The following is a 24,555-nucleotide window of genomic DNA, read 5'->3' as shown; positions in this document are numbered from 1 at the left end:
TGGGGGGGGGGAGGGAAGGAGGGGAGTCCTTGTGACAGCAGAAATCTGTGTTGTAACAAATGCTTCTTTTTTTTTTTCTAACAAAACTGCATTTGTATTCTGCACTGAACATTTCTTCAGTGCGCAAAGGTCTGTCAGTACGTACCCGGCGGGTGAGCCGATCTCAAATGAGACACAGGCTGCAAGGACTTCAAAAGAATGGTGGTGGTGGGGGGGGGGGGGGGAGCAGAGGATGATAAGACGTCCCACGGCGCAAGTTCACACTATAAGAAGACTATAAGAGCAAGAAGCCGACAAAAGAGTTACATGATGTGTTTGCATCAGAGGAGAGGTTCAGGCATGAAGGGAGAGATGGGAGAGATGGGGGGGGGGCGGGTATGGTTGACTCCCCAATGACTAGATCACCATCACCGGCATTATAATGAAAGGATTTTACTCTGCTTACCATCGTGGTGTTGGACCGAGCCCGGCACATTGGGCCAAGTGTGTGTGGGATGTACAGTGTGTGTTTCTGGCAGATTGAGAGTGTGTGTAGTTGACTTATCCGCAGGGAAACAATGTAAGTCCGGGTGTTGTGTACATTGCTGAAGTGCCTTCTTCTTGCCAACATTTCAGCAGCTATACGTGCCTCTCACTCCATTGTCTCTCTCTCTCTCTCAGAGGGTGTTCAAGCAGTGAGACGGAGAGTGAGGCTGGAGATTTGTTGGACCAACAATTTGAGGAGCTCAACAACAAGCTTAACTCCGTCACTGATCCAACGGGCTTCCTCCGCATGGTGTCCAGAAACAACCTGTTCAACAGGTAGGAGATTTTTTGCAAATCCCCTGGGATCTGAATGATGAACGTTGCATGCGCACACGGCGGAGCATGATCATTATGTGATCTATAAACACAAAACTTAACAGGATGAATGTGCGCACCCATAAGGAATTTCTGACCCTTGTAAACGGCCATTTTCCAGACACGGGAAATTGGCGACGCAGATAGATGGATGGGAGAGGCATCACGCGTATGATGCCTCTCGTAATTAGTTTCTCTTCATATGACACTTTACTTATATATTCTCTTTATCGTTAACAGTGAAGCCATTGGTGTTATTTGTGCAGTGGCAATAGTCTAGTTAGTGGAACCACTTTTCAATTATTAAAGATAAAAATCAACTCAAACGTCAAATCAAATTTGGCTTGATATTTTCTCACCGCTGTCTGCAACCCGGAGCGCCAAAGGAGACCGAACTTCAGTCATCTGTATAACACCATCAACTAGTGTGACAGAATCCCAGAAAAGACAGGCGTTCTTTTTCAATAATAATCTGTGCCTATATCACCAAGTACGATTTACATTTTCATAACGTGTTTGTGAGTAAAGTCATGACAGTGGACAAGACTTTATTGATTCATTTATTGTTTATTCCGTAGTGACAAGATATACTGTACACAGCAGAAACTGACAAGAGCTATCTGATGCAAGTATGAAATCTCATTGAAGCAGCGGAGAAACCGTGGTGACTGTCACAGACCTCCTACAGTAACGCAACCTTCATCCTCATCACTTACACATGAGGGTTGTGGAAATAAAGCCAGAGACGGCTGTCGTGCAATCCCTCCATAGCATCATTATTGGTCCTGATCACATTGGCAAACATAAGTCACTATTAATAAATTATGTTTTTTTTTCTTAAATGAAAGTGATTGATCAGCGATTTTAGCGACCATTTTGGAAGCAGTCCGACTACTAAATAACTACGGGGACACTCATGACGTTTTACGTTGTTCCTTAGAGACTCTGGCACTTTTCAAACTGCATTGAATGGAAAAGTTGGGAGTGAACAAACGTTGGTTTTCTCTGAAGTTGCTGTGAATCACTGTAAAGACCCGCTGATCAGCAGCTTACAGGTTTATTTGGGCTTTAGGAGAGGAAATCGCTCACGTGCGTACGTGCATTTCCTCTTCTGACAGTACGCAAATATTGAGTGGGGATCCTGCCAGCCTTTTTTAGGGTAAGGGATTCATGGCTATTGTGGCTCGTCTGTGAAAGGAGTGTTTTCTCCATTGTTCAGCCAGCACAGAGGCAGCATCTGAATCCTCCTTATTAAATACTGAGTAGAGCCAAGCTGCTAAAGCCTTTATCAGTTGCCTATCCTGATGGGGCCTTGTTTTGTGTGCATGTGTGCGTGCTCTAGACGCAGACACCAATGTGGTTTTAAGATGTTTGCCCTGTCTTTGTTTGTTTGCTGTGCAGATTTGGGGCTGGATATTTCAGTGAGTCTGCCCGTGGCTTGTTCAGACTATTATTTAACGATATGAAGCAAAAGTATTCATTTACTTTTTGCTGATTGGTTATGTATATCAATAGAGTCTGTGCATATATATATATAATGTGTGTGTCTGGGTCATACTTCCCTGTCCTCGTGCACAGTTGAGCTGGTCTTTGATGAGAGGGTAATTCCAGCTTTAATTGAGTCTCTGTGCTCATTAAGCCCCTTTAATGGGCTGCCGGTAATGATTCGCTCATTCTTCTGGGCCTCAAAAACTCTGAATTCTAAAGCTCCTCATGCTTAGGAGCCTATCGCCTATCACAATGTAAAAGCAAGGGAAAATGAAGAAAACCCTCATTGTCATTTTAAGTCATCTATCATGGGGCTCGATGTCAGATAATGTACATGTATGTGCTTCTCAAGGGCTCTCTTTGACTTCACTTCCACTGACATTTTTACTTCCCAATTACTACGAATTAAGAAAAAAGGGGGAAACATTATGAACTTTAGTAACCTTCAAATGAAAGTACGTGGACGATATACTCATTCAAAGATCCGTGCTTTATGGTGTGATATCTTCATGGTAATGTCATTGATGGCCCTATTTTAACACAGAGATCTAATCTTTACCATGGAGCTCGGGAGGATTACTAAGGGAAGGTGGTAATAGAAGACTCCTTCGGTCTAATCCCCTCAGTGTGTGATTGAATACGTTTTTACTCACATTTGTTTGAAGATCTTGATGAAGATGCCAGTAGAGAAGAAGGAAGCACTGATTGAACGGGACGTCTGCATCAAAAGAGCTTAGTGGTCACTTGTAATAATTCTGAAATTTGATCAGTATGCGAAGCCTCGTGTGTGTGTGTGTGTGTGTGTACCCTTGTATCACCACTCAGATCACACTTGATGCAAAGTCTCTCAACTCTTCCCATAAACATGCCGCCACTGAACAAGATCCCTGCTCTACACTTGACACTCACCTTCTCTCGGCTTATCCATTGCCTCTCCTCTCATTCTTCCTGTCAGGTTAACAAATGAATGTTTTTCCCTTGGAGCCTCATGCCAAGGCCCGGGAGAGAGGCGGAGTGCTGGGAGGCTGGAGGGAAGCCAGTGGCCAGGGGCTAGCAGAAGGGCAGGATAGATGTCTGTTGTCTGGGGCCCGGAGGAAACTCTGGCTGGTGGGACAGATGGAGAGTAGGACAAGTGTGGCCATGAAGCTCGGGCCAGTGTGCCCACAGCGCGAAAGGCTTTTAACCCCACGGCCACCATTAGCACAGTTCTCAGTATGTTGTGTGTCCCTGCCACCCCTGACTAACAGCTGACGTGTGTCAGGCAAAGAGGGCCTTACTTCTATTAATACTGCAAGAGACTCATTGGCAGTGCACCGAAGGCACTCAACTGGACACTTTTGAGTTTTGATTGTTTGAAGGCAAAAGATGGTCGGTGCCCTGCTCCCCGCCTCCCGCACTGGGTATTCTGGCAAGCTGACGCTTCCTCTGTACGCACAAGAATACCACAGTGCAATACTGCCATCTAGTGGAGCTTTAAATAGTACATAACATTGTAGTATGCAATAGTATATTATATAATAGTATAAGTATTGTTTCATTTGAATAGAACAATGCTATAGGTTTGTGTTCACAGAGACACGCCTCAATGCAGATCCGGCATGCCCTGCCTTTATCTGCATTTTACTGGTTGGTGGGATTTAGATCTGACTGAGAGCATGTTAGAAAAAGAAAGATAGGCATCTGTGATCGAGAGTGTTGAATCCCGCTCCTCTGCTGCAGCTTTGTACTGCTACCACTCAAACTCACAGCGACTGAAGTGGCTGAGTTTGCGTCTTGGCGGAGCCGTATCTGATGTAACAATATGCAGCAAGTGAGACATGGAGCTCGTCAGCCACGCTCCCGGCTCCTATGCAAAGCTCAATGATTGCAGGAGGATGGCTTGATGTTAAAGCACCTGATACATGAGTCCCCTGTCTACATGCCTTTACACAGATTTGGAAATTGTATTGTTTAAGTTTAATCACAGACTATACATTTATTCTAATGGAGACTGTCATTTACTATTTTCAATTACAAACCTATTGACCTAAATGTTACGTGAAGCTGTAAATGTGCTCTTACCGTAGCTTAATGTAAATGCATGATGTGGTAAAATGCCTACAACTGTCTCGGTTCTGCAGGCTAAAGGTATGAGCATTACTTTGTGTTGTGTTTGTGCAGGAGTTGCCAGAGTATGACCAGCCTGTTCAGTAACACCATGTCACCTGCCAAAGATGGTAACTCTTCTCTGCCTCGCCGCTCCAGCAACCTCGGAAAGCCTCCACTGCGAGCACTTTATGATTTGCTCATTGCACCTATGGAGGGGGTGAGTGGTGCCTCAATGGGTCATTGCTTGCCTATTGATTTAGTTTTATGGTAGAGCATGCAATGCAATAATGAGAAATATGAGTATTTCCATGTTAATCCCTTTTGTGTAATAGGGCTTGATGCACTCGAGTGGCCCGGTTGGCAGACACAGACAACTGGTGATGGTGCTAGAGGGAGAACTGTACCTCATTCCCTTTGCCCTGCTAAAAGGAAGCTCTTCAAATGAATACCTGTACGAGCGCTTCAGCCTCATTGCCGTTCCCTCCATCCATGGCCTTGGATCCAGTGCAAAGGTGGGCCTCTCTTTCAGATGACTGAATAATGTTGCAATCATTTTATTTCAAACTCATCCATGTAACCTATGGGGACATTTTTGGCCACAAATTGTACTATTTCAGGATCCTTTGACGTCATCTTGATCTACTGTCCTTGGGTTGCAAAAGGCGCCATTTGACCTTTGTTCCTGTGCCCATAGGCTCACTCGCGGCGCAGTGCTCCAGCTCCATGTGGCGGTGTCTCCATGGCAGCAGTGGTGGGTAACCCTAGACTGCCCTCACCTGTGATGGACCGCTGGCTGTGGGGACCCATGCCCTCTGCAGAGGAGGAGGCTCTAATGGTGGCTGAGCTGCTGGGCTGCCAACCACTGGCTGGCTCTGTTGCCACTAAGGAGAGGGTGATGAGTGCCCTCACGCAGGCCGAGTGTGCCCACTTTGCCACGCACATTTCCTGGAAATTGGCAGCTCTGGTGCTCACCCCGAACCCTGAGGGCGGGGCCGGCGGGCCAAGTGCCAGTTCGGGAGTGGGAACAATGGGGAGAGGGGCAGGGGGGAGGAGAGGCAGCAGTGGTCGAGGGAGGAAGGGCTCCATTGGAAGTGGCTATACCATCCCGGAGTCTCTCCACATGCAGGACGACAGCAGTGATGTGGAGAGCATATGTGACAGTCCGCCGCTTCAGGAGTTCCTGCTCACAGCTGCAGATATATTGGACCTGAGGTTGCCTGTCAAGCTGGTGGTGCTAGGGTAGGTCGGCTGGGGAAGGGTTGTGCATTTTATTAAGTTATGTGGCATTATATATTTAGTTTTAAGTAGATATTGTAATTTTATCCGATGAGAAGTAGCCAAGAACGATTATTAAAGAAAATAAAAGTCAAAATGTTGTGCTATTATATCATTTGTTGCTTTCTAATTCATTGTAATATGTGGTGGTCGTTGTGGATACAGGTCATACCAGGAGTCCAGCAGCAAAGTGACTGCAGACGGTGTTGTGGGATTGACCAGGGCCTTCCTGGCTGCTGGGGCTCAGTGCACTCTAGTGTCCTTGTGGCCTGTCCCTGTCGCAGCCTCCAAAGTCTTTGTCCATGCTTTCTACACTGCTCTGCTTAACGGGACGAAGGCTAGTGCAGCACTGGCAGATGCCATGAAGACTGTCCAGAGCAGCAAGCAGTACTCGCACCCCTCCAACTGGGCAGGTGAGAGATGCTTCGGCATTGGAGTAATGAAAATAGATGACCCTGATGCTGAGCTGTGTTTATTGGCTTTGTTTTCCTGTTTAGGGTACATGCTGATTGGTACTGATGTGAAGCTTAACAGCCCATCTTCCCTCATTGGCCAAGCTCTGGCGGAGATTCTACAGTACCCCGATCGAGCACGTGATGCTCTAAGAGTCTTGCTCCACCTGGTTAGACATGGACCCTCGTACACGATGACTTCCTTACTTCACAAAATATCACAACCAGAAACACTTATGCTTCACTTCACGCGTACTTGCAGGTGGAGAAGTCTCTTCAGAGGATCCAGAATGGCCAGCGTAACTCCATGTATACATCTCAGCAAAGTGTGGAGAACAAGGTGGGGGGCGTCCCCGGCTGGCAGGCCCTGTTGACAGCAGTGGGCTTCCGTCTCGACTCTGTGGGCACCGGTATGCCCTCAGCCGTCTTCTTTCCCACTGCTGATCCAGGAGACAGGCTGCAGCAGTGCAGCACCACTTTGCAATCATTACTGGGTATGCACCTGAGAGTTGTTCTAGTGTTTTGCTTGATGGGTGATCATGCGTTTTTATAGGATTGTTTTTACGGTTGTTTCCCAAAAAGTTTTGGCATCTGTGCTTGTAACATTTAATATCACTCCACGGGTCACATGTTAAGTCCTAATTTGGAGTATAAAGAGTGTGTCTCGTGGATAAATAATTAGGAATTTCCTTTGATCCCCCCCCTCCACCTCCTCCCTCAGGTCTGCCACCGCCAGCTCTCCAGGCTTTGTGCAAACTCATCACAGCTTCAGAGGCAGGAGAGCAGCTCATCAATCGGGTAGGCCCCTGCAGCTCTGAGCCAACGCTGCTGGATTTGTTACATCTATTGCACTAGATTTAAATTGGTCTTTAGCTCAACCACAAACACCATTGATATTATTAAGTATTAGCTATTGCACTTTCTCCAACACCTTTACATGCTCAATGTGCTGTGTGGCTCTTGCTAGACAGGAATATCAGGGGTATGTTTGAATGTGTGAATTAGTTACATCAAGACACGCCAACACTCTGGCGATTCAAGCTGTGGCTTTAATCTGCGCTGAAAAGCAGCATGAAAGCCTAACAAGCAGTACTGCAGGTACTAGGTTTTAACTATAATCAGAGGCCTGTTCTCTTGCACCCAAGCTCGTGACACCGTAGAGAATTAACATTGCCCCTTTATCCCTCTTAAAGTGTAACAAGTGTAAGAATGTGAGTTGGTGATTAGTTTGTGTTGCCTCATATTGCCAATTGTGGTCTCCGTGCACAACATTTTTGACATTTCCAACCTAATGAATGTATCGCTGATCGCATAAAATCTATTCAACACCTGTTACTTATTACTGCTGTGCTTCTTGTTGACTTAATCCCTTGTCACCTGTGTGAAAGTCCGTTATGCATGCAATTAAAAGCTTTCTTTCTCTCCCCTGCTCATAACGTGCTGTCTGAAGGCTGTTAAAAATATGGTGGCAATGGTAAGTGTGGCCTCACTACCTGCACTCCATCCCATTCTACTCCTTCGCTCTACTCTCCTTTCTGTCCTGCTAAACTAAAATACATCCCCTTGCGCAAAAGCTGCATGAAAATTTGGTAATAAATTGTGTTGTTTTTGCCCCGTTTAGCATAGGTGTGCATAAAGTGTAGCCGGCCATGTTCCTAACGATTTAGTTGCCGGTTCCCTGCACTCAGGTATTTTAAGAATTATAGGATTTACAACACTGGTTCATTACAGGTCAGAGGAATGTTTCAGGGTGATATAAGGGATAATGCCGCTCACAGTTATAAAGAATGAAATGAGCGGGCAGGGCATGTTTGTACTTTCAGAACAGTTACATCATGTTGACAAAGGTTGCTCTGTACCAGTAATCCCAAAACAAGAAATAAAAGTGTGATCGCCGGGTACTTGTAAATCCTCATTAAGCTGACACCCTTTCAGCTCTGCTTCCCTCCAGATGTTGTTTTTCCCTGAGTGCTCACGAGCAGGACTCAAACATGTGAAGAAACGGACCCATACCTACTCCATGAAATATGTTTACATTAGTTTCACAATAACATGGGGCAGCCATTACTTTTAGTCCTTGAGGGATTTATATCTTTATAGAATAGAAATAGTTTGCTCTAACAAAATCATGTTACCCACTGATTAATTAATTAATTCCCAAGTTAATTGTATTCTAATCTTTCCTCTATTCCTAACCATTGTACTGCTTTTTTCCCTATTTGTCTTCTGCAGCTCCACCAGGTACTAGTGCAACTCCAGACCGGAGAGAAAGAACAGGATTTCTCCCTGCTGCCCATTCAGGTGTCCATCAGTGTGCAGCTGTGGAGACTGCCAGGATGCCATGAATTTCTGGCTGCTCTCGGTGAGTCAGCTGCTAACGATGAAAGCTGTCCACACACCATGCATCACTTCATGGCTCCCTATGGACTGCACATTTTACAAGTTACAATTGTTGTTCCCATTGTGTGTGTTCAGGATTTGACTTGTGCGAGGTTGGCCAAGAAGAAGTGGTTTTGAAGACAGGCAAGCTGGCCAACCGCCGCACCTTGCACTTTGCTCTTCAGTCTCTGCTGGCGCTGTTTGGTAAGTATGACCACATGCTCATGTTCACTGTATTAGTTATGTTTTTTCAGTCGTTTGACCGTACATTGTGTAACATTTCGCATTTCTTTCCTGTCTCTTTGTTCAGACTCCACAGAACTGCCCAAGCGTCTGAGCCTGGATAGCTCATCTTCCCTTGAGTCTCTAGCTTCGGCTCAGTCTGTGTCCAACCCCCTTCCCATGGGATACTCCAGCCTTCCCTTCTCTCCTCCCTGCCTGGACAATCAGGCATCCGATGCAATCTCTGTCTATAGCCTAAGTTCTGTAGCCTCCTCCATGAGCTTTGTATCCAAGTCAGAGTGCGACTTCCTCGGTCATCGGCAGCGCGGTGGGGCCACAGCACACTACTCTATCCACAAACACCCTCATGTTCCCCGTAGTCGCTCCTCTCCTCACGGGGCAGCTGCCTCTGCGGTGGCGGGAGCGCGGGGAGACGACGAGGAATATGAGGGCTTTTCCATTATCAGCAGCGAGCCTCTGGGAAGCCACTGTGACTCTCTGCCCCTGCCGCCGGGCCACAGCCAGCGGCATCACCGTGGAGGACGGGGGTTTGTCGGTGGGTCCAGCACAGGAGCAGGGAGAGGCTACACTGTATCAGTATCGTCGAGGGGCAGCGTCAGCACCCCCACGTCCCCTGTGAAAACGTGTCTGGTGGCCAGCCCAAACTCGCCGTTCCAGAAGGTTGCTAAGGTGAGCAGCTCCGATACCGGTGAATCCGACCAGTCCAGTACCGAGACGGACAGCACTGTGAAGTCTCAGGAAGAGAAAATCGTCCCTCTGGATCCTCAAGAGCTGGCGCAGAAAATTCTTGAGGAGACTCAGAGCCATCTGCGGGCCGTAGGCAGTTTACAGCGGGCCGGGCCAGAGGGTGCGTCGGCCGGAGGCACTTCAGCACGGAGCAGCGCCTTCCGTTCGTCTGAAACGAGCGCATTCAGCCGTCCTAACAGCAGTGCAAGCGGCAGAGCTCAATCTTCCCCGAGGCCCAAACCTCCGTCCCGCTCCTCTTCACTGCAGAAGATCAGCTCTGGCTACAACAGTCCCGCAATGTCCGAGTCCTCCCAAAAGGAGGGCAGCCACCCTTCGCCCACGCTGGACAGCCACGCACAGTTCAGATTGAAGTACCCAAGCTCCCCATACAGCGGCCACATCTCTCGTTCCCCGAGCAATGTGTCGCCCAGCTCTGGTCACCAGTCCCCGTCTGGCAGTGCTCCATCCCCGGCCCTGTCGTACTCCTCGACGGGCTCTGCCTGCTCTACATCGACCGATGTCCCAGCCTTGGACCGGCTAAGAAGAGGAGTCATTGATGAAAAGGTCCAGGCTATCCACAATCTGAAGACCTTTTGGGCTAATGCTGCAGCCCAGCAGCAGCAGCATCTAGGTCCGGTCCGAGCCGTCCACGGTGGTCCCGGTCCCCTTGCGTCTGCCAGTAGAGATGTACTGAGCCTTCTGAACCTCTCTCCACGCCATTGCTCTCCTAATAATACCCAAGACAGCCTGGAGCTGCGGGAGCTGGGGCTGCAATCACTGGATAGGGGCAGCAAGAACAATGGACACCACTGCTCTAACCCTGGAAAAGTGGCCCCATCCCCTACTATCTCCACAAGCAGTAGCCCCGGCGCTCGTTCAATCCGACTACCTGCTGGGAATGGATACAAGTTCCTGTCGCCTGGAAGATTTTTCCCTTCCTCTAAATGCTGAGACAATTGAAACAGTCCTATACTTTTATCTATCTATTATTTACTATTCTGTGCGAGTAGGGCACTTTTTGATGGCCACTATTGGTCCACCAAGCTTGACTGACAATGAGATGGATTTTATTGGTCAATGGGTGCGATCCTGAAGAGGCACATGAATGCTTTAGAGAGTCTTGTCTTTGTGCCCATAAAACTGTAAATGGCAATGAGAAATACTCAGACCTGATACTGTGTTTGTGTGTAACTGTGTGTCAGGTAGATGTAAATGCCATTTGGTATTTTTCTTTGCTGTTTGTGTGGGCCAAGATGCAACAGCTATGACTGATTTCCTCCATTCTATTTTTGTTGTTAAATTGAATGGTTATTGTTTGTTATTGTTATTAATATTATGATAATTATTATGTTTTGTAAATTAATTTCAGTGTTTCACAATCAGTATTAAACGTTTTATATTATTAAAAAAGTGAACAAACCTGTACCTTGTAAAGACGGATAGACTGCGGAAAAAAAGATTTAATATTTTTTATTGAAATCAAAAGGGCATTTTGCCTGATTTCTTTGTGAATTGAGTGTCTGCTCTGAAGCATGGATTCTCTTGCTATTCAATGTTAAGTACCATGTATGACTTTTTAGCCCATGATTTTTTTAGATTAATCATGAAGTTTCACGACAACCATCTGTCATTTACCAGTAAACCGTTTCAATAAAAAAAACATGTTTTCATTCTTGTGTTTCTGACTTTACAGTCTGTTAATTGGCGACATTGTCAGCCAAGCGATGAAAGGATGGATGAAATGATAGAATATCATAGATGGAGTGAAGAAATACAAGTTACGTCCCAAGAAACAGTCGATAGAAGATAGAAATTCAAAAAAACACCTTTCTGACTCTCAAAGGAAGCTTTGCTTCTGCTTTTTTGGTGTAAATGTTGAAGATGATGCTGCATTTCTCCAGATGTGCAATAGGCGGGTTAAAACCCGCCAGTAAGCCATTCTATTGGATGATATGAATTGGCATGCCGGCCGGTGCCTGCTTCTGCAAATCACCGCTCACGAGGGAGGGGCCGACACAGCCCCCAGCGGCCCATGACGTCAGCAGCAATCGGCGGCCGCTTCTGGGCAGTAACGGGCGCATCTAGAGGAGGAAGCTGCGATGAGCCTCATCAAGGAGTAGTAAGTTTCTGGTTTAACGCTTTTCAAATGTGTTTTTTGTAATCAATTGAGATCGCATAGTGACAAATCCCGCGCGTCGGGACAGATTTTCCCCGTGATTTTTTACAAATGAAAAGTTTTCCATCTCGTGTCAGACACGCGAGGGCAGGGTGGGATTGCTCAAGAGCTGCCGTGGCCTTCGGTACCGGTGTTTACAGCGGTGTGCCGCTGTGTGACAGCTGCTGTTAAGCGTAGTCTTCCCTGCGTGCCCGCTTTTAAGTAAAGTGTGCTGGCTTCAAAACTATTCAGTCCGAGGTGTGCGCTGTGTGTGTTTTGTGTGTGGGGGGAGGAGTACTGGCATTTGGCGTTTATAAAACTTTAACGTTACAAAGTATGTAACTTAAGCTAGGGCTTAGCTCATGCTAATGCTAGCAGACGCTGCGTTACACCTAACGGTACGGCGCTAACACAACTGGAAGCCACTCAGCGCGGCTGGTGTTATCTGCGGAACATTGACACGTACACTCGTGGCTGAGCCGACCATACTTCTGTCTTAAGCCTTAGAGGCTTTAATTAATGGCGGATACGCTGTTTTTTCTCTCGTGTCAAACCATTCCTTCTAGCGTTACTGGCGTTAGCATGCTAGCGGTAGTGGTGTGCAGGTAGTGCTAGCTAGCTGTTAGCTGCGCCTGTTAAGTTGGGTCAAAAGACGCTCGTGTTGTTACAGCTATTATCAGTAAAACATATTTACGTCAAACTTCAGAAGTAAACTAATTTAGTCGCGACTTAAATTGCACATTTGGTCAAATGTTTTCTTGTTGGACTGGAGTGTCCTGAAGTGTTTGGCTGCTTCTTTTTAGCTTCTCCATCGGTAAAATAATTGGTCTGTAGATCGAGGCAGGAAGTCCTGTGGCAAAGGAACGTAACCCCATGTTCACAGCTCTGATTAATGTGATACATATTTAATTAACCAGCTCCACGTTTAGGGTAATGCCTTTCGCTTGATGAAATGCTGGGAAGATGGACTTCACTTTGCTCACCTGATCCTGAGGAACTGTCCACTGTATTTCCACCGTACCCCCCTTCCGGCTCCCTTTAGCTGCTGTTTTGTTTAATAAACACGTGGCCTTAAAAGTTACTTTTATTTTTACATGATGCAGCGGTTGTGGTTATACCTAATGTAAAGTCCATATCGCTAACTTATTTTCTCCCCTTTGTTGGCTGCTGTTCTCCCCCTTTTAATTGTTTGGTTGCATCACTGTACGGCATTTTCTTCTCAAAACATGTTGTACACTTTCTACAACTGAAAATCCTGAAAGAGACAAATACAATGGCCCTTTCATCCATCAGATTGAAGCCAATCAAGCTTTTGTGGCTATCAGATCCCGACTTTATAATAGCAGCGTGTGTCGGTAAGCAGAAAAAGACATTGACATTATTTGCACAGGGTTACGCTGTTGCACCCTCAAATTGTATGTCTATGAGAAAATGACTGTTATCTGAGTAAACATTGTAAGTATGAGTTTATGGTCTGAGTTGTAAATGTCTTCCTCAGTACAGTATGATGTTCATTGTTTTAAATTATGTTCTGTTTACAGTCACACCATAAAGCAGGTCATGCTCTTATGGCAAACGTAATTTCATTAACACATCGCTACCGTCACTAAATCACTCCTCTCACATCCAGATACCGTAACTTCCATGCATTGATTGCAAAATAGCCAAGATGGTGACGGCCGTATTCTGAGATGACAATCACCCTATTTGAAGGCGTTGCAGTCCGCAAACCAGATGGTGACGTCTGGATGACTGCGTCCACTTCTTACATGCAGTCTATGATTTACGCCAGCGTAAACACGTGCATCGTGTCTGTGTAGAATACAGCTCTTGTTTCTGGCAGATGCTTTGAAAGAAATTCATCCCTGAATTATTTCCTTCTGCACTGTGTCATTTGTGGTCGTTCACTGAAGCTTTATATTTATAGTAAATTAAATAAATGACATTGGTGTAAAGGATGTCATTGGTTTGGGGATGCCGCACCCTGCAGAAAGGCCCGCCGCCAGCGGTCCTAAACTATGCAAAACGTCAATACTGTAACAATTTTCTAAATAAGTGTTTTTCAAACCGCTGCACCTGTTGATCCTGCTCTGTGCAATGTCTTGGTCCAAAATTGCTCACTGTGTGTAAATCTTTTAAATCTTTTTTTCATTAGATTTTTTATCATTCCGCTGGTTTGGTGGTTCTTGTCTTTGTGATGTCAGCAGTGTGTTGACAAGGGGCACTATAGTTTTTACTTCTGTGGGAGTGACATTAACTTTCTTCCTCTCTGTACTAGTGAGAAGGTTACTGTGTATTTTTGAGGGTATTTTGAACGTGTGGCTATGGAATTAATGCTGCTTCTACTATGGTTTATTAAGTACATTACATTAACTCCTTGTTCTGTTCTTTGCCAGATTATGTTGTGTTTGATAGTAACGCTGTATTTGTTTACCATCGAATACCATTACAAGTCTCTTAAAGTGTTTTCTCTCTTGCAGCCGTGTGGTTTTACCCTGTACTGTTGAGGAGGTGAGCATTTTAGTCTCCCTTATTACAAAATTAATAATGTTGTAAATGGCTGTGGTTTTAATTTATCCGTTAGTGTCTGGGTTAATTAATTCTTAATTCTCTTGTACGTTTTTACCTGTGTTTTCATATTATAAATGACAAAAACTAAGCTTAAGTGCAGTGAAGAGAGCCATACATTCCAAATACGCCAGTCAGCGCACAAGCTGTGACATTCTAGCCTTTGTTTCTCTTACGCTTGTCTCTAGCAGAATTAAAACCGTCTGACAGCGTTTGATGAAATAAATTAGTCGGTATGCCTTTACTTTTAAATCTCAGTCCAATAATTGAAAAATTAGTGTTCTCTTTATAGTGGTCCAAATGAGCACTTTATTTTGGTGTGATCCCGGCTGTACAGTGTGTGACTGATGTATATTTTGTGTCAAAGTATCAAGTGGGACAGCTGTTCTCCGTGGCTCAAGCAAGTAAAAATGAGACGGGTGGTGGTGAGGGCATCGAGGTTCTTAAGAATGAGCCCTATGAAAAAGACGGAGAAAAAGGACAGTACACACACAAAATCTACCACATAAAGAGGTACGTGTCTTTTTTATTACTCATGTCATTTTTTTACCATTTCAAAATGTAATTGCTCTGTGCGTCCAGGTAGTGGCAGTACTGTCATACCTTTTGCTCTCCTTTTGTCAAGTTTTTCATCTCTTCCCTTTCTCCATTGCTCACTCCCGTCCTCCTGACCCACGCAACAGCAAAGTCCCGGCGTTTGTCAAAATGTTTGCTCCCGAAGGCTCCCTGGTATTCCATGAAAAGGCCTGGAATGCTTACCCCTACTGCAGAACCAGTGAGTCCCCCGGCCCATGTCCCCTTACCTCTGCTCTACCTGGGACCCTTTGTCCTCTCCCTTGTTAAATACCCCTGTGTCACCTGCACCGTGGCTTAGTTGGGGGGGGGGTGTAGAGGTCTTGTTTTCTTCTATATGTAATGGTTCTTGTTTCCCTCCTTTCTCCTTATGTCCAACCCTGATGCAGTCGTCACGGTAGGACGTCTTAAATGGCCTTTTATGTTGCATTGTTTTTATAAGATCAAAATATTACCTCACCTAAGTTAAGCTGTTTTTTTTTGTTTTTCTTTGTCATCGTCTCCGCACCTCCTTCCTCTAGAATGAGTATATGAAAGACAATTTCTTCATTAAGATTGAGACATGGCACAAACCAGACCTTGGAACACAAGAAAACGTAAGCATCTCTGCACCTCATCACGTGCGTATCCATTTTCCATTACAGTCTGTGTGCTGTTCTTACTTGTTTGTGTCTTTGTTCAGGTGCACCAACTAGACGGCGCCACATGGCAGAATGTCACTGTTGTGCCCATTGACATTGCAGACCGAAGTCAAGTGTCCACTGCTGTAAGTGAAAACCCTCTTAAGACAAGAATGCAGTTTGGTGCCTTCATGTGGACGAGCCCCAACATTACCGAGCTGTCTGACCAACCCAGTCCACCTTTCAGTTGGCAGATTTTAAAATGCATTAGCTTAACTTTCCTTCTATGTCGATTCATTTTGGAGAATCAAATAGCCAGGGGGCGCAATAAATGATAAACAAGTATTTACAATTATATCTATTCTAGCATTAAGTTCTATTTGTATTTAGAATTTCTTTCTGTGATCTATATCCCAGAAGAAAAAAAAATGTTTTAAAATTATTTTAAATGTAAACATCTGTGCATTATTACATGGAGCTGGAATCTTCCACTGTAAGATACTTTTATTCAACAGATTAGTTGGTATATATTGAAATTGTTGTTGGATTATATGTTCATTGATAGAATTGTTCTACTTACATCATCATCATCTTTCTACTCACTGATTCGCCATAGCAACGCTAAATTATTTGTATTCAGCTTTTGACGACACTCATTGAACCGTGCTGGAATACATCCAGGTATTTGTATCAGGTAGAACAGCGTTATTGGAACTAATGGAGCCGTGGCTTGAAATGTATTTTTGTAAAATGTATTACCAAAAGGTGGAATACCATGAAACACTAACCTGTCACTGATGGTTGATGGCAACAACAGGCAGCAGAAAATCACATTAGACTGTTGGAGTAGATTGATTTAATCATTTCATTATGTTTTCGTGCAGCGCCTTGAAATCTTTTGAAATCATCACAAAACCACACGCACCATTTGAGCATCCCAAGATTGCCTCAACGATTTCAAAATGCAAACATGAGTTTTTGATACTCTGAAATCTTATTTGAAGATGTTACACATTATTGCTGTTGTTTGACATCACATTGCCTCATTTCACTGTGGCTCGGTGTGTGTGTCTGCGGCTATTGGGCTGAGAAGCGTTGCTTTCTGTGAGTGTACGTGTTTGTTTGTGGTGGGTAGTTAGCGAGGCGGAGGTGTTTGCCTTGCTGGAGGAGTGTGTTGTGTCAGAGGACCCCATCAGCCCTCAGCCTCGGGCATGGCTGCAGGGCCTCGGGCGCAGATGAGTTTGTTAGTGTAATTAAGGCTCACAGTGCTTCGCATCCCGTAAATGCGCACGCGCGCACGCACACAGGACACAAACTCATTCGCACTCTTGACACACACTGTTTTACTTGTGGAGTAGCTTCTTTTTGTCTACCATGGTGTATCGATTCACAGACCTCATTAGTGCAGCACAGTGTATTGTTGTGTTTGAGCGTGCTGCGTGCACACACACACACACACACACACACACACACACACACGTGGCACCCTGCTGTTGGCCGATAGCCCTGAAAAGTAGCTTTTAGCTGCAGGCGCACCATGATTTATTTAAAATTGCTCGGCCCTTGAGCTGTTGATAATTTGAAAGCTATGTCATTTATTGGTATTACTATTTATTTTGCCTCTTAAGTCAACGTTGTCATGTGCTTAGCATACAGTACCAGTCAAAAGTTTGGACACATTTTCAATTGAATGAGAAACTTTTGACTGTTACTGTATGTGCTCAGCATTCTATAGGCGTGAAAATGTTTATTTTTTATTGTCATGTGCAATGGGGAATAATGTAATGAATCATTTAATTTGTTCATATGAAGGGTGCTGGCAGCGTTTGGAGGATCGAGTGTGGTACCTCCAGTGGCTGTGACTTCTGTGCTGCTTGGGTCACAGCACAGCAGCAAACCTCCTTTTGATCAGTGCTAGAAATGAATTAACCGTACACATTTCTCTCACTGTAGGACTACAAACCAGATGAGGACCCTACCAAGTTCAAGTCCGCTAAAACTGGCCGAGGACCTCTCGGGCCCACCTGGAAGGTAACGCCCCTGTGAGCTGTGGAAATGAACCGATTCCCCCAGAAAAATAACAATCCAAAACACAGCAGACTAAACCCACAATTTACACACTGTATACCAGACTATTTGAAAGGGTTTATATACCTGCCCACTGGTATTCACAGAAGAACTGGGTTTCACACCTTTCCCAAAGCATAAAATAAGATACTGTCAGTTTTAGGTAGCTGGGAGGAACACGGAACATCTGTAAATCGGTCTGTAGCAGACTGGCTGGCCCGGGTGACTCTACGCATACACCCAAAGCCTCTGTCGAAAACAAAACACATTTTAGAGAGTGTCGCCAGAAGGTTTGTGGTTTGAGAGCAAACAAATATTGAGCTTTTTGTCTGGTTTTTGGAAGTGGCAACAGCACACTGTAGGGATGCTCCTCTGCAGCAGGTCTTCTGAAGGTAGAGGGTCCAAAGTGAATGTGGCCAAACACAGAGAAACCTTGAGGGAGACCTGCTGCGGTCTGCATGAGAAGAAGATTCAATGTATCAGTGAAACATCAACTACAAACCCAAAGTAAAGCCCGGGCTAACTGCCAAAAAAGAGACCGATGTTCATGTTCCAGGATCTGTAAGGCTCTTATTGAATTTAACCGATATATCTATTTAGATAACGTTTTAACTCGTAGCGCTGTAAGACCGAGTAGGGGGAGGGGTGAAGGAGGGGCAACGCACTGCAGGTGGACATTGAATGTAAATTTGACAAGCGGCAATTCAGTATTAAGACAAATATCCTTTTGATTGAGTGCAATAAGACCATAACATCATCCCTGGGAGGAACGTAGTTGTAATCGCGGCCACACCCCCGCAGCCTCACAAACGCCTCCCGCTCTGCTGTTGGTGCGTTGACACTTTCAGCTTCGCACTGCACCGCAGTCCTCAAAGTTCACCAGGGGAAACTTTTCAAGAACAAAGACAGCTTTAAAAAGTATGAATAAAGAAGCACAACTTTTTTTTATTATTTTGTGTTTTTAATTAGATCACTTTCCCGTCCGCTGTGGACATGCAAAAGGAGTGTTTTTGAAAAGGTGCGGGGGGGGCAGTTATGTGACAACAGAGACACCGTTTCTGCCAGCTTCTCGGAGCAATACAACTCTTGTCTATCTCTGCATGCACACATGCTTGCATATCTGTACCCTTTGTATTTCTGAAAACTTCTGCTCCTTTTGAGCGGGGCACAGAGAGGGAGAGAAGAAATGTCACCGTAAGTGTTTTGATGTCGAATCCGTTTCATGTGAAGTTCTCCTTTAGCGATGACAACTTTTCTAAACCCACTGCAAATTTTAGAAATGTTTCTCATTTCCCCTCTCGCTAGCATCAAACGACGGTGGGATGATGGTGATTGCGGCGGGTCTGTGGCATTTCCTCTCGGAATGCCGAGCCCGAATGCAGTGATTAATTAAACAGGTGTTCTCGGAGGGAAGCGGTGTGTGTTCGGGGGGCGAGGAGGTCCTGGGTGTTAATAATGTAACCGGCTCTGCACCGCGACGCCCTTATCGCTCCGCAAGCACCGTTTTATCTGCCTGCCGTGGCCACAAAGGCGTGCCTTTCGGGAACGGTGTCGCTGTCGGGCGTAGGCAGAGAAATGGTCCCTTCATCTGGAGTTTATCCACTTTGCTCTGCCCCAGCCCCCCCACCTCCCTCGCCCTCCTCCTCCTTTTTCTTCTATTCTTCAGAGGGAGGCAGAGTGCAAGCGGCGGATGGATTTACAAAGTGTGTTGTAGATTAGGGCGCTTTTATCTCTGCACAGCACATCTTCATATTGATAATTATTTCAGCGAGCTCCATACCAAAAGCATCATAAATGAATGATTTTTAACTTTGAATGCAGCCAAGATTAGTCTTGAATAATAATCTCTCAGCCTTCTGCTCTTTTTAGGATCAGTGTCTCAAGTTTCTGTCAAGTTGTGACTTACTTATTTTGATAGAAAGTTATAAATCCTATCATTCTTGTGCTTTTCTTCTCCTCACAGAAGGAGCTGGCTAGTAAGACCGACTCCCCAAGGATGTGTGCCTACAAACTGGTCACAGTCAAATTCAAGTGGTGGGGTCTGCAGACCAAAGTGGAGAACTTCATCCATGAGGTTTGGTTTACACAATTACTGAAAACATTTATTTATTTATATATATATATATATATATATATATATATATATATATATACATTCCTAACATGGAATACCGCCGTCTCCCTTAGCAAGAGAAGAGGATCTTCAATAACTTCCACCGTCAGCTCTTTTGTTGGATTGATAAGTGGGTGGAGCTGACCATGGATGACATCAGGCGGATGGAGGCAGAGACACAGAGGGAGCTGGAAGAGGTGAGGGTAATGTTTTTATCCAGGTGTAGCTGTCAAATCACTATAGACATAAGATGAGTAAAAATCAGTCCCTGATAAATTAGGTAGCCCACTTCAAAACAGTTTGTGACTTTCCCCTTTGTTTTTGTATAATACCATGTTCTAAACATATAGCGCTTCCACGCTTTTCACTACTGCTATTGAGAACTACAAATATGACATTCTTGACACTCATTGCGTTTCCATTCCAATACATGGAGGTGGATGATTGACAACTTAATGCAACACAGTTCTCCAATCTGCGCCAACATGCTTCCTAATTCTGTTATTTACTGCTTTCACCCTGTACTGTCAAAGGGGGCTTTGTCCACTATGTCAATATGTACATGTTTGTATGTATTTCCTTTGCAACTCTAATGGTTACTCTGAATAAGTTAACCAATAACACCAGATTGTAGGTAAATAGGACATGTGCTAGGTAGTTCTGCTTTTTGCTGACCCAGCGAAAATCCCCTGTTGGAGTTTGTGTCCGTGTCTGTCACTTATTTGGACGTGGTTGTGTATGTATTACCATAGCATCTGGACAGAACCATCGCAGAATCACACGTGCTGCTGTTTTAAGAAGTAGCCAGCAGTTAATATGCAAACTAGAGCCTCGCCAATCCTTTTTGTGACTCTCATTCTGTGCAAAACTTCAACACTGGTTTTAGCTCGGAAGCACTGTAGGTACTGGGAGGAGCCTGCAATGGCCAAAGTGGACACACTCTTGGAGTAAATAAACGAGCGTGTGCGATCAAAGAGGGACATCCCTCTTTGATCGCACACGCTCGTACAGGCCGACATGCAGACACACCAGGAATGCACCGGTAGAAACAGACACTCGCTGTGGAGAAGATGCACCGACATTCATGTCCGCTCATTTCAGTGTATACTGGTTGAGTGCGGTTGCTATAGAAGGGGGAGGTTCGAGGAGGGGGGGTGGGGCGCAAGATGGCTCCTTTTCCCTCATTAACATACAAATGGATTTCTGCAGTTGAGAAGGAGTCTGTGCTGTGATTGAGAAGAGATGGAAGGAAGGAAGGAGGAAAGGATGAAGAAGTCAGACGGTGAATCTTTGTGCCATTTCATCACATCTCGCTATTCCTCTGTTTAGAGTCACTGTTAGTTTGACCTGTTCCATTAAGGTGTTCGGCTATCAGATTCTAATTGACTTTCCAAAGCCATCAGGGTGGGCGGGAGTTATGGAAAGTGATGCTGTTATCTACCCAGAATAAGGTCCGTTGCAGTAGAGGAAGGGGAGGGAAAAGATTTTTGCAAAATCTATTTTTTTTTTTCATGGTTTATGATGCAAGAGGTAAAATGTCTTTACACATAATACATAGAAATGATTCCTCAAACTCGTGTGCAGGTCCCAGCAAGAGTTTGTGAAGGGTTCCACTGAAATGCAGGCATCCACTAAACCTGCCTCTCACCTGTTTGTGTTAATCTAATGTGGGGTCTTTTTCCCTCTCTTTGCCCGCAGCTTCGCAGACGGGGGGAAGTACGAGGAACCACTGCTTCAGACAAATGAAGAGGAAAAGCATTTTAAACGCCCAAAACGACGACTGAGAGGCCTCTTTTGGCGCCTCTGCTCTACCACAGCTGATTTAAGCGGTGGTGGTGGTGGGGGGGCTACCTGCGCTACCTGCAATCAATAGAGCAGATCCCTGACTTGCATCCAATCATAGACATTCTAAATAGTGAGGAATTGATTTCAAGAAAGTAACACGATCCCAGCTGATAGGACTGGTTCATTTTGATCTCCTGGGCAGAGCAAGGCCGCCTATCAGCATCACGGTATTGACACGTCCTAACCTGCTGGAGAGACGTGCAGAGGAGTTGTAGTACAGATACATTTTTACGAAAGAAAATTCATTGACACATGATTCCACAGTGACGGGTGTTGGACCAAATATGTATCCTGTTATATTTTCCTTTTTCTAGCATATAATTCCTCTGAAGACGAAGCCGCGGTCGGCTCCTTGGTCTCAACGGCTCTCACTGTGGCCGAGTGGTTCGCGTTCCCCGCCATGAGTCAGTTCGACGTACTCGTGTTCCTTCCTGCCACAGACTCCATTTAGAGATTACTAACACCCTTTGGCGCCTCGGCCCATTGTAATCCTTCCCCCCTCCCCCAAAGCACTGCATCTTATTAACACTGACGATCGTGCCCGAACAGGTATTCACTCTCTCTAATGGATTCAATAGAAACCAACACACGCACGTGATGCACATACGTCGCTCTGCGAGGATGAACATGGTAATTAATTCTCACACGTACACTCACAGGTGTGGATGCCTTTGCGGTGACTGATCTCTGAAAATCTCAAGATCCATGCAAGCTTGTTCAGCCAAGAGATGCTACGTGCTAAGTGTTCACCCCCCCTCACACCTCCCCCCCACACACACACCCTATTTTAAAGTAATTTACACATAACATACCAGACTGCATTCACCTTCCTAACGAAAGTCCCCAGAGGAAAGAAACGAGTGAAAAACAGCCACAGATGGTGCTTCACCCCTTGAGCCTCTTGTCACAAGCTAAACTGCACCGCGCTGCTCGCCCGGCGTCACGCAGCCCCCAGAGGCCCGGCTCACTCGTCTGGTTCTCGTTGGTAGGCGGTTTCTGAAAGGTGTCCTCTGTTCTCCTGCATCCTATGTGTGTTTACAAAATGTCTACGAGCCGTTCCAGTGCCCAGGCGACCAGCAGCACCTCGCACTTCTTGCCTTAATCGCAGATCCTATTCTTATTATAACGACTGTACCTCTGCTGTCAGCTATTGTCCCAGCTACCGCCCACTTTTCTGACCGGCCACTCTTGACACCTGAAGGTTAGGACGAGCTTTCGGCCTGCTACTCGTTAGGAGTAAGATTTGTGAGCAAAGTGGTTTGTGATGACTTTATTTTCTACTGAGGGGGGGTAAAAATGGCGCGTGACTCCGTTGTTTCCTGTCGTTGCGACTGAGCCAGCACGTTTCCTCCAGCAAAAAAAAAAAAAACAAGCAAGTAGCAGCCGGAACAGCTCGCTCACTGCTGTTGGTGCAAATAGCTGATTTCCATCTTTGCCTGAGATCAGCCGTTTGATTGTTATGCCATGTTCATGAATCACGTGTTACCTGCCTACAGTGTTGGTCGTCACTAGTCACATGCGTTCATAGTTCAAGTGGTTGTTCCTTGTAATTTGTGTTTTGGGTTTGTAATTTATCAGTGTCCTAACTTGTGCAGCAGGAAATGGGGATGTTGTTTTCGAGACGCATGCATAATGAAATAATCAGGGTTCAGAGTAAGAAATGCTTGATGTCTGTAAATCCTAATGAAGGAGTGTGATCACTTCTCAGTAATGAGTTATCGGCTTGTCCAAAAAATGGATTTCTAATGTTTACATGAATTCTGCATTTGTAGGCTGGTAATATAGGAACATTTGAAAGGCAACATTTTTCTTGACAAGAAAATCTCAGGTCAACAACACAACAAATATATATTTTTATATCTTTGATCATCAGTTGCCCAAAACGACAGTTTTCCATAGACCGCGCCATATCCTTTTCTGTGGGAACTTTGGTATCACCGGGTGAACATGATGGGGAGGGGTTGTAATATATTTTTATCACTGCGTATGAGACAGCCAGTTGGTCGGTGTTACTGTACTTTGATTGTTTTCATGTCTTAAGGAGTGAAGACACAATTGATCTTCAATGTAATCCATTTCAAGCCTGTTTAAACGATTCCTGCGGTCTAAAGAAAACGACCTCAACGGTTTGCCATCAGTTAAGACAATGATTGGTGGGTGTGGGGGGGGGGTTCTTGCAAAGCAACTGCAGTCTTCTTAATTATGAAAATTTCAACTTTGATTTCTGAACCGCTTGCTTTTAAATGTTTATGATCAGCTTTTGAAATGTATGATATTTGTGCCTTGTCTTTCTGAGAGCTTGTGTGCCATTAAACTTTCATATTGTATCTAAATATTGAATAAATGTCTGGAGAATACATTTCAGATTGTGCTTGTGTTGTCTGAGTATATACAGGTGGTTGTCTGTGATTGAAGGCTTCACCTAGGGGGACACAAGCTTAGAAGGAAGTCCTCACAACATATCTTTCATACAGCTCTCTGCTAACTTTTAAGTGTGGATGCAAAATCCATTCCTCCAATCTTTATTAAATAAAATGAAAGCCTATTTTAACGTTTTCCACTGTAAAAGGCACTTAAGATGGTACGAACAACCCCCTCGAACAGTTCCCAGTGACTCCAACGTGGACTAGACTCTCCGTGACCTGCAGGTCAGAAGAGTCCCACAATAACAGCGGAATCCGTGCTAAAGAGCAGGAAGAGCTGCCAGTCTGCTGCCTGAGATATCCGCCTGTTTTTATTGTTTGTGGAGGAACGGTCCCATGCGCCGGCTGCGAGGAAACCAGTCATCTGCCCCCAGAACTAGCAAACGATCCTGTTTCTAAAAGCGGAGATGAGCGGTCTCGCCCACACACCTCCTGTTAAGTGGCGGCTCTCAGAAGCCTGTAGTCTACAGTAGGCATGCGTCCATCCAGCCACGTGTCTCCCTCGCAGAGAAGATGAAGGGACGTGTCGTGACCGAGCCCCTGCCGTTTAAATAGACGAGGCGTGAAGAGAAGAAACGGATCTAAAAGGGAGGCTCGAGACTTGACGCAGCAGGACTTCTGGGTACAATGCCAAGGAAAGACTTGACGTTCGGTGCTAAAAACACATTGTGATGGCCGCTGCTCGCTGCTTTCAGCACGA

The 24,555-nt window shown here is 45.3% G+C and overlaps 2 protein-coding genes across 5 annotated transcripts in view; both read left to right on the top strand.

Annotated features, from left to right (window-relative positions):
• Positions 1–11,161, top strand: part of LOC120830770 (tetratricopeptide repeat protein 28) — a 140,449-nt gene extending 129,288 nt beyond the window's left edge. For 2 of the 4 annotated variants that reach the window (XM_040195665.2, XM_040195667.2), the window contains 12 exons: positions 661–801; positions 4,489–4,633; positions 4,749–4,928; positions 5,111–5,655; positions 5,857–6,104; positions 6,189–6,313; positions 6,406–6,637; positions 6,865–6,941; positions 7,594–7,617; positions 8,376–8,505; positions 8,619–8,726; positions 8,833–11,161. In XM_040195665.2, coding sequence (XP_040051599.1) covers positions 661–801; positions 4,489–4,633; positions 4,749–4,928; positions 5,111–5,655; positions 5,857–6,104; positions 6,189–6,313; positions 6,406–6,637; positions 6,865–6,941; positions 7,594–7,617; positions 8,376–8,505; positions 8,619–8,726; positions 8,833–10,442 — 3,565 coding nt within the window. In that variant the 3' untranslated portion in view covers positions 10,443–11,161. The remainder of the gene's footprint in view (positions 1–660; positions 802–4,488; positions 4,634–4,748; positions 4,929–5,110; positions 5,656–5,856; positions 6,105–6,188; positions 6,314–6,405; positions 6,638–6,864; positions 6,942–7,593; positions 7,618–8,375; positions 8,506–8,618; positions 8,727–8,832) is intronic. The other 2 variants (XM_040195666.2, XM_078086849.1) reach the window with 1 other exon arrangement.
• Positions 11,162–11,483: 322 nt separating this feature from the next.
• LOC120830953 (phosphatidylinositol transfer protein beta isoform) lies at positions 11,484–23,791 on the top strand. Its single transcript, XM_040195998.2, has 11 exons — positions 11,484–11,610; positions 14,127–14,157; positions 14,582–14,727; positions 14,898–14,989; positions 15,177–15,184; positions 15,309–15,383; positions 15,470–15,553; positions 17,361–17,438; positions 19,438–19,548; positions 19,662–19,784; positions 21,286–23,791. Exons 1-11 carry the CDS (start codon positions 11,591–11,593, stop codon positions 21,331–21,333), a joined length of 816 nt encoding a protein of 271 aa, XP_040051932.1. The 5' UTR covers positions 11,484–11,590; the 3' UTR covers positions 21,334–23,791.
• The last annotated feature ends 764 nt before the right edge of the window (positions 23,792–24,555 follow it).

The sequence above is a fragment of the Gasterosteus aculeatus genome, chromosome 13 (genome assembly GCF_964276395.1).
Source record: "Gasterosteus aculeatus chromosome 13, fGasAcu3.hap1.1, whole genome shotgun sequence".
Taxonomy (NCBI): domain Eukaryota; kingdom Metazoa; phylum Chordata; class Actinopteri; order Perciformes; family Gasterosteidae; genus Gasterosteus; species Gasterosteus aculeatus.
This window is presented reverse-complemented; position numbering and strand designations above follow the sequence as displayed.

Excerpts from the sequence above, each read along its gene's own strand:
- LOC120830953 (XM_040195998.2), top strand. The coding sequence starts at position 11,591 with ATGAGCCTCATCAAGGAGTA. Across the intron at positions 14,158-14,581 it reads TACCCTGTACTGTTGAGGAG|TATCAAGTGGGACAGCTGTT; the intron begins GTGAGCATTTTA and ends TTTGTGTCAAAG. Across the intron at positions 14,728-14,897 it reads AAAATCTACCACATAAAGAG|CAAAGTCCCGGCGTTTGTCA; the intron begins GTACGTGTCTTT and ends CCCACGCAACAG.